Source organism: Myxocyprinus asiaticus, chromosome 2 (genome assembly GCF_019703515.2).
Source record: "Myxocyprinus asiaticus isolate MX2 ecotype Aquarium Trade chromosome 2, UBuf_Myxa_2, whole genome shotgun sequence".
NCBI lineage: Eukaryota > Metazoa > Chordata > Actinopteri > Cypriniformes > Catostomidae > Myxocyprinus > Myxocyprinus asiaticus.
In genome coordinates, this window is record NC_059345.1 from 8088314 (window position 1) to 8098369 (window position 10056).

Sequence of the window (10056 nt, forward strand, 5' to 3'; positions counted from 1 at the left end):
GATAGATTTTGATAATTCATTCAGTCTTGAACATCTGTTGGATGTCCAGCGGGGTGTGTTATGATGTTCTCAGAACTGGCAAAGGGGGGAAAGGGCTTATTGATTGATCTGATAAGAGGACAATTTAAAGGCCAGTGGCAGAGCTTTACGCCAAAACAAGAGAAACACATAGGGAACGACCAAGTGCACAGGCTTAATATCTTAACAAGCCAGGTTGCAATTATTGCAGATAACGCTTCATTATGCTCCTCTTACTGTTGCTCACTGTTTGGGGAAGTAGCATCGGCGTGGAGAGCTCCCCATTGCCCGAATCCGGTCCACATTTGGCAAATGACTGGGGACAAGTAGTCCGACTCCGACATCTGTACGCCGCAAGACACGGCTTACATCTGCAAATAAACACCGATGGGAAAATAGGTGGATCGCACCTGCAAAGTTCTCACAGTAAGTGATTGCATCCAAATGCACTGAACTTGTCATGCAGTTAGCACCGTGTTGTCTTATACACGATTCTCTCTACATGTCTATCAATGCAGGATGTCCATGCAACCACATGCATCATCACATTATTTAGCATTTGCACAAATCCTGCAGGCTTCTGTTTGTTTATTAATTTCAAACCCATAGGCTATACTGCGTATCCTATTTTTTTTTTTTTTTTTTGCCACGCAATTGTGTGCAGAATCAATGTTTAGATATTTAAATTTCATCTTAAACTATTACATTTTGACGTATTGCATTATAAAAATATAATTTTGTTTCCTAAAGGTTTGGTTGAAATATCGCCAGTGGATAGGGGCTGTGTTGCCATCAAAGCAGTTGCAACCTCCCGTTTTCTCTGCATGGAAAGGAACGGGAAATTGTATGGATCGGTAGGTCCAACTGTCAAAAGCTTTCAGTTAATATAACATAGGCTACAAGGGGCTGGGTAAAAATGCCGATTTTCCGATTAATCGCGATCTTAATTTGAACGATCCCGATATCCATTCGTAAAATCCCAAGATCGAACTTGTACTTTTACTTTAAGGTTTACTTCAGTTTAGATTGTGTTTATTATATCTGTTAAATTCAATGGACCTGCATAGTTTTGGCCCTGTTGTTAATTTTTCAAATAAATATTTTTGTAATCTACCAAGTTAGAAGCATTAGCTACAATTACAATTACAGCATTTGCTGAGAGAACTGCTTATATACTGTATGTAAGCAATAAACATTAGAACGAAAAATATATCCAAATGAATCAGAATTAGAATAGAATCCAGTCGAATCAAATTGAGAACTTGTGAATTGGAAATTAATCTAATCGGGAAACCTAAATTGATACCCAGCCCTGGCTAAATTCTAAAGGCTATTTGCCAGTAACAATAGTTTGATTGGAAATAGTCTACTTAAAAAAATGCTTTTATTTGTTAAAATAGTTCTTTGCACTGGGTTTAAGTTTCTTTACACCTGCTCTTTTCTCAGAACAGGGTTCTTTATGGAATTTAGGATTTATGATATTGTTATAAGCCAGTTTTTCTTAAAGGTGCACACAGTAACTTTTGTCTTTGTGTCATCTTAGACACTGACACCTACAGGCTTGAATGAAGCATCAATTAAAATCAATAGTTTTCAGTTTCAGATGCCATTGTAGAAATTTAGTATTCACAGTCAGCCATGATTACTTTAATCAGTGAGTAAAAGTGTCAAATAACAGGACGGTTACTGAGATTAAGTGAGTAGTATTCGGCTGGTCATGTGATTCTAACATGGCAGCCCCCATGTGCGGACCCTCTCCATGTAGAATAAAACAGCTTTAATAAGGTTACTGATATGCCTGAAGTCTTCATTTTAATGTGAGTGCTCATGATTTCCTACATATATTGCAAAATTACAATTCATGTCTTTAGGAGTTAAACTTTTTTATTGAGGAAACAATTACTGAATGCACCTTTAAGAGTGAACAGTTTTAGGTGCAATTGGTGTGTTGCGCTAATACACTAATATCAATTTCTGGACTGTTTCAAGTTTACAAATGCTATAACATGACCAACACTATTCATTATTACAGTGATACAGTGATGTCATGTCACTTTGAAAGCTTGGCTTTGTGCTATTTGTGCAAAGGAAATTATGTGAATAACTTCTGTCTGATAACCTTAATAGAGTTTAGGACTCTGGAAGACCTATATTATTTGATAGCCAATTGAATTAACGACAGAGGTCAACTAAGTCTAAACGCTGAACTTTTTAGAACAGTAAAATCTTACAGTTACTGCAATAGTTTTATCCTCCACTTCTTAAAAAGTCGAACTCTGGCACTCTGCTGCATTACATGCATTGGTCAGAGATAACCTTGGTATGGGAAGGTCACCTAGGGATGTCTTTTATGACTGAGGAATTGTAGATGGGCCGATTTCGCCACGGACATCTGGCCTTATTGACATGATGTCCTGGTCATGGGTTCATTCCTCCCAGCTGACGTTATAGCCGAGACCATCATTTTAGGGCAAGACCAACGATGGGTTTAAATAAATATCCTAGATAGATATCCTTCTCCATTGTTTACTGAACCAAAAGTTGCCTATTTGTCAAGCCAAGTACAATAAATGAGCACAAATCATGAATATTGCAAAGTATGACTGAATTTTAGACTACTGAATTTAGTTCATTGATCATTCTGGATTTCAAAACAAAAAAACATTTTTGCGCAAAATTTCCCAAGTATGCTGATTTGTCTGGTGTCATAGCAGCAACCTTTGCCCATGGGAGGGTATGTTTGCATAGCTAAAACCTCATTGAAAAGAAACAGCATTAACAACCTTGGCCTCTGCATGTGGTGTGCAAACAGCTATCAAAGAACTTAAAAAGCAGGCAGGGCAGGTAAACCTGGCCCATTTGTTTGTTTGTGTTTTAATGCTTTTTGCAATTCTTTTGTTTCCCTGATAGCACATCTATACGAAGGAGGACTGCTCTTTTGTTGAACGAATTCTACCAGATGGTTACAACATCTACATCTCAGACAAACATGGAGCACTGGTAAATCTGGGTGGTGCTAAAAGCAAATTGCAGAATAAAGATGGAACTGCTCTATCCCAGTTCCTGCCCATGGTGAACACACTATCTCAGGAACCTACCAGTGACCACACAGGGAAGCAGCACTCTCCCATTGATCCGGAGCAGGACCATCAATTAGGACTTCAGATAGACAGTATGGACCCTTTTGGAAAGATCTCTCAAATAGTGATCCAGAGTCCCAGTTTCAACAAAAGATGAGCAGAGAACCAGCACTTGTGGATGTTCTAAGGAAACGACCTAGAGGTCCGGTTTCTCATCCAGAAACCGAAGATGCAGAGGAAGACTTTCAGGAAGAGATAAAGACAATGTCAAGAGTCTAGTAAAGGCATATTCCACACTGGACACTGGGAAAATGCAGCGTTATAGACTGCAAACAAACGCAAAACCACTCCACATGTTAAAGCTTAACAAGATCAGCCATAATGATGCATGAACAGCAGCTTGAATGTATTTATTTGTTGATATCAATGTCTTTGTTATAACCTTACTCTTTGTGTATTGTCTAAAGCTTTACTATTTACTAGCCTAATCTATAATGCACTGTGAACACATTTTATTTGATATCTATCTATTTTTTTTATCTATTCTTTGTTAATGTCATCGTTAATGAATAATATACAGTAGTTATTTGTAATTACTAAAAGAGGACAATGGTTTTTAGTATGGAAAATTTACCCTTTGTGTTCCATAAACATAGACAGTGTGAAGAAGATTACAATATCACAAAAGCCTATTTGTGCTTGCTGTGGCCAAATGATTTTCTTTAGTGCCTTTGGCTAAAATCAACAAGCAAATGCACAACCTCACTAAATAAAAGCATCATCATCTCTTCATCTTATATTACTAGGAATTAATTAACATAAAACTTGTAATATTATGTACAAATTGACACTACTATTCCCTTTAATACTGTTGACAGGACAATTAAAAATATCGATTTAGCCTGTTTGATATGGCCACATCAAATCCTGATGAATAATGTGAATATCTGTGGACCTAAGAAAAAGATAAATATATCTCAAATAGTACCTTATAACCTGCTTATTGCCAAAATGGTTGACCCTGATGACCCTATCAAATCATCTAAATGCCCTTACTCTGTCCTGGCATGAATGACATGTATTGAAGTAATGTGTTTTGCAACGTTGTGGCTCCCTCTACTGGCGCACAATCAAATTGCATTTTGAGATTACACTGGCGAATGGACCTATTAAAGGAATATTCCGGGTTCAGTACAAAGTTAGCTCAATCCACTGCATTTGTGACAATGTTGAATACCACAAAAAATAATTTCGACTTGTCCCTCCTTTTCTTAAAAAAAAAAAAAAAAAAAAAAAAAAAAAAAAGGCAAAAATCTAGGATACAGTGGGGATTTTACAATGGAAGTGAATGTGGCCCATTTTTGGAGGGTTTAAATGGGAAGTTTATAATTTTATAGAAGTGTTTAAATAAATTCGTTTGTTAAAACTTGTGTATTATTTGAGCTGTAAAGTTGTAAAATTGGAAATAACTTTACACAGAAAAGGTTACTAAGCATTTTCTTTGCATTAAAATCATGTTAACACGCATATTATTTATGTCTTGTGGCTATACTTTGGAAACTGGGAGAATTTTAATGTTTACTGATTGGCCCCATTCACATCCAATGTATGTGGGGGGGGGTCACTGTTGGGAAATGTAAATGCATGAATTAAGGTACAATGCTTCATCTTCATCTTCCTAGAATAAGCTATGGCAAAAATTAAAGGGATAGTTTACCCAAAAATGAAAATACTCTCATCATTTACTCACCCTCATGCCATCCCAGATGTGTGTGACTTTCTTTCTTCTGCTGAACAAAAATTAAAATTTTTAGAAGAATATTTCAGCTCTGGAGGTCCTCGTAATGCGACAAGTGAATGGGTACCAACATTTTAAAGCTCCAAAAAGCACATTAAGATAGCATAAAAGTAATCCATATGACTCCAGTGGTTTAATCCATGTCTTCAGAAGTGATATGATAGGTGCGGTTGAGAAACAGATTAATATTTAAGTCCTTTTTTACTATAAATTCTCCTTCCTGTCCAGTAGGTGGCGATATGCACAAAGAATGCAAATCACCAAAAACAAAAAAAGAATGAAAGTGAAAGTTGAGATTGATCATAAAAAAATAATTCAATATTGATGTTTCTCACCCACACCTATCATATCAATTCTGAAGATATGGATTTAAACACTGGAGTCGTATGGATTACTTTCATGCTGCATTTATCTGCTTTTTGGAGAATCAAAGTTCTGGTCACCATTTACTTGCACTGTGTGGACCTACAGAGCTGAAATATTCTTCTAAAAATCTTCGTTTGTGTTCAGCAGAAAAAAGAAAGTCATACACATCTGGAATGGCATGAGGGTGAGTAAATGATGAGGGAATTTTCATTTTTGGGTGAACTATCCCTTTAATAATGGCCACCCAGATGACGTATTAAAAACTAATAGTCATTTGTAGTGTCAGTTACATTGTTTTATCCTGCTTAATGTTGACACAAATGAATGGTTTAGACCTTGATATAGATAAAATAAAAATTTCGACATCTGTAAACATGGGTTTCAGTGGTTTCAGTTCAAATTTTGTGCATAAATCAATGTTACTTTTAGCACGATTATCCATTTAATTCTGTTTCCTGTTTTAAAATAGGAAACATAGGAAACATTTGAATTCATAACAAACAAATTGGAACAAAAATAGAACAGTTCTAAAAACATGACAGTGTGTGTGTCATTCTCACAACTGTAGCAAATATATAGCCTTCACTCACACTGTAACATTTTGTGCAAACTTTGTGGGCCTAGCAGAAGTATACTTTGAAAAGTAGTTACAACCATTCCTGTCTTTACAGCTTTGATGTTGCTAGCTTTTATTTAACATTTAGGTAAATGTGTGTGCAGTTAGTTATATATTAAATAATAATAATAATAATATTAATAATAATAATAATAATAATATTAAACATCTTATTCAGATGGTACCAATCAGTCAGTTCGCAAATTAAATTATAATCCAGACGTGAAATTTGACTTTCTTTCCTCAAAATTATTTTCTTTCTCCCGTAAATCGGTTTAGTTTGGTTTGGTTTAGTCAGTTTAGCATCCGGTCCAATTCGTGGTGTCATAATCACATGAACGTCACAATCAGCGTGTATGAAGAAGATGATTCCGGAAGTTAGTGATCATCTTTAGTCAAGTGTTTGAGAGGCAAAAAAACAAATAGCTTTGTGTACATTTTTATTTTTATTTATTTTTTTGGTCAAATAGCAATGATTTATTTGACTTTATTATATATATATATATATATATATATATACACACACATACACAATATGCACACATCAATGCAAGCCAAATGTATTTACGTGAAATAATTAATGAAAAAAAGGGAAGACAAAAATGTAAAAAAATGGATTCACACATATTCTGTCTAACACATTTTCATTCAAACTTTTGGTAGGCTATTGAAACTATGTTTAAAATAAATGCATGAAATCCAAGATTTACTGTTACATCTGTCCTGCTTTTTATTTTATTTTTTATTTTTTTAGGTCTCTTTTTATTAAGGATTTGCAGTTGCATGGAATATCTCCTTCATAACAATAGTGATATTAAAGCAAGTATACTTTTTAGTGCATATCAAGCAAGACTTTATTTTTAGCATACATGTTAAAGGGGTAGTTCACCCAAAAATAAAAATTCTCTCATCATTTACTCACCCTCATGCCATCCCAGATGTGTATGACTTTCTTTCTTCTGCAGAATACAAATGAAGATTTTTAGAAGAATATCTCTGCTCTTTTCAGGTTTCATCTAGAAAAAGGCTGAAAGCTGTGGATTCTCTGGTTGGAGTGATCCAAAATTTCCTTTATGAAGAACCTCAGTATGAGAAGCTTCAAGAGGACGTGGAAAGGGTGCACGCCAGGTTTAGACTGGTAATCTCATTACCATCTTCCATCAGTTTTAATAGATTTTTTATGTATTCTATCTTTACCATTAGTCATTAAAACCACGAGCGTAACATGCACCTCACACATCTCACCACTACAGGTATGCTCTTTGCTGAACGTGCCAACAGACTTCCGAGAATATGTACATGGATCAACAGCAATGTCCTTCAGAGACTGCAGGAGCCTTGTAACATTCATGGCAGAAAACTTAAGAGTGAGATGATAATCTGCTGGCAGTCAGAAGTGATGAGTCTTGGGGTGTTGTGGTGTTGATGTGCACTGCAGAGTGTTTAAGAGTGGACCAGTATCAGTATTACTGGCCTTACAGCAGAATTCTGGAGCTTTTCTGTTCTGAATATAAAAGTCAGATCTGAGTGGCATTCCAGGATTTAATATGTTGTGTTTGGCAGTTTTAAAGCAATACATACAGTGGAGAAATGGCAAGTAAGATTTTAGCTTTTTTTTTCTGAATGGAGCTGTACAAGAGTACAATAACAAACACCACCTTGTGGTAAAAAGGGAGAATGAAACTTTCAATTAGGTGGCTCCATCTGCTGGTCAGCTGCAAGTATTGCAGGATTATCAATTCATACATTGCACTGATATTTCAATATCAGAGAAATGATATCCATGATGGATCCAATAGACAGCACAGACCTTAAAATGCTTTATATTCAATTATTTGTGTATATTGAGACATTTCTTTATAAATCAAATGATTCACATTCTTAATTAAGTCTGAATTTATGTCTTGTATTTTTAATTTTGTAGTATTATTCTTTTATTTAGATCTACTCTTATCCTTTGTCCAGTATGTTTTACTCTTTAGTAGGATTGCTTGACTCGTGTTGATACACAACTGCATAACACTTGATTATTTTAAATCACTTTGACCCCCCCAAAACGCATTGAGTTGTATGCACTAATATATAAAGGAAGGTTTCAACTTTATATAATTGTTTTGTTTCTACTCCAAAACATTGCAGAGATATAATAATTTAAATGTTGGCTAATATAATCTATTTCAACTGCTTTCTTATTTACTCTGGTTCATTAAACCCAAAATGTGTTTCTGGGTCAAAGTGACTCGATATTATACAGCAAATCACATATGGTCACCTGGCTCAGGTGTGTTTGATTAGAGCTGTTACAAAACTCTGAAGTAAGGTACATCTGCATTAGCTGTATTGAACACCCCTGAATCTCATGGAATTCCTTTGCTATGTTCCTCATTGCTTTTTCACGGGTGGTCAGCAGTGTCTCCTGACAAGCCGTATTCATCCCCTCTCATGGCCCCAGATTGGGGACAGTTGCTGTGGCCGCAACAATGCCACAGTGAGGCCCGTGCGAGAGGCCAAAAGGGGGCTGTGCATCCCGCTGTGGTTTTGTTCCGCACCCATCGCACTTTAAGTCTGAGGTGCATATCTGGATTCAGGCCGACAGTAGCTGGAAGGGTATTAGAGGGTGTTTCTCGAGGTGGCAGCTGGTCTACGCCACAGGCGGCAGCAGGTAAACACGTGGCGCGTTGGAGGCACCTTCAGAGCCCTGACAGATAAAACCCTGCTCTTCCCCAAAGACCTCCATTGATATCCACATACAATGACCCCAAAAAGTATTTTTACCATAGACTATTTAGCAGAGACGGGCCACTTTTATTCAAATGAATGGGAGAAATTGCAACGGTCAACGGATGTAGAAATGAAGTCCAGCTTTACATATAAAAGAGCCGATCACCTTCCTTAACCAGTCGTTTTGAAGATTTTGGTCTTTACCCATTCAAGTAGGTAGGAGCTGCTCTTGTATGCCGCTTGTTTACATAGAAAAATAGCTGCTCGAGAGCGTTCCAATGATGGCCGCTAGTGGACTGACTTGCTAGAAGAAGTAGCCTTTATTTTTGTCATACATACATTTGCACTTATACAGTGATTTTTTTTCCTGCATATCCCAGCTAAACTGAGGTCAGAGCACAGGGTCAGCCATGATACGGTGCTCCTGGAGCAGATAAGGCCTTGCTCAAGGGCCCAACAGTGGCATCTATAAAACGATTGACACACAAAGATTTTTGTGCATTACCCCGATTTCACGTTGCATGTAAACACCTTTACAGGCGATATTCAAGTGTATCTGTCTGCATCCAGCAAGAGAACAAGGAACACCCTCTACACGCCCATTCCAAGTATCTTTTATACTCCTATGCAACTGCTTTATGATCATGTTGTCTTAACTATGTAAATATAATAAATAATAACTTTTAAATTATACGTCACATATCATATTATTAAACCGAAGATATGAATGGTTCAATAAAAAAATTATCTGTTCTGTTTTCTCCAGTTAGCTTACAAACTAATCAGTTAGCCTATTAGCTTAGCTTAGTTTCTTCTCCACTTCATTTTCACCACGTTTCTTGTCACTGTCGCCACCTAGTGATGTGGCGGTATGATTGTATTCTATAGAACTAGGTTGTGGTATATTTAATCATTTTACAAACTGTTTAATTTTTTTTATCTTTATGGTTATGGTTAGGTTTAGGGGTAGGGATAAGTGTAGGTGTAGGGTTGCTGCGGGACTCCAGATAAAAAACAAACACCATGTATGAATGTGACATCCAACTGTTGCAAGACCACAGCATTTCACCAGTTCATTAAAGGGGGTGTTCATGTAGTGGTGTACCTTGTTGTCTTGCAGGACACAGACAGACCTGTCTAGCAATATTACCAGATTATCCAATGTGCACAAGTGTTGTGCGCATGACTGTTTACGTTTATATGTCAAAAGCAGAGAATAATCAGATTATTTAACATATGTAAACGCAAGTTTCTTTTTTTTTTTTTTTTTTAGCTGATTTTTTATTTATTTTTTTACATATAAATGTCAGCATAGAGTTTATGTGTATGTAAACGTGCTCAAATAACATTTTTAAGTGTGGCTTCAGTGTCCAAATACTTTTTGGTGCCACTGTATGTAATGTTATCATTTTGTTTCCATGCACCCAAGAGAGATGATCTTGCTTTAACAATTTTGC

At 36.3% G+C, this 10056-nt stretch overlaps 1 protein-coding gene across 1 annotated transcript; it reads left to right on the forward strand.

Annotated features, from left to right (window-relative positions):
- Nucleotides 1-242: 242 nt before the first annotated feature.
- LOC127412094 (fibroblast growth factor 19-like) lies at nucleotides 243-3530 on the forward strand. Its single transcript, XM_051648170.1, has 3 exons — nucleotides 243-444; nucleotides 769-872; nucleotides 2929-3530. Exons 1-3 carry the CDS (start codon nucleotides 243-245, stop codon nucleotides 3253-3255), a joined length of 633 nt encoding a protein of 210 aa, XP_051504130.1. The 3' UTR covers nucleotides 3256-3530.
- Nucleotides 3531-10056: the final 6526 nt, after the last annotated feature.

Coding starts and splice junctions, on each gene's coding strand:
- LOC127412094 (XM_051648170.1), top strand. CDS start 243: ATGCTCCTCTTACTGTTGCTCACTGTTTGGGGAAGTAGCATCGGCGTG. Junction 445..768: donor GCACCTGCAAAGTTCTCACA/GTAAGTGATTGC, acceptor TGTTTCCTAAAG/GTTTGGTTGAAATATCGCCA. Junction 873..2,928: donor ACGGGAAATTGTATGGATCG/GTAGGTCCAACT, acceptor TTTCCCTGATAG/CACATCTATACGAAGGAGGA.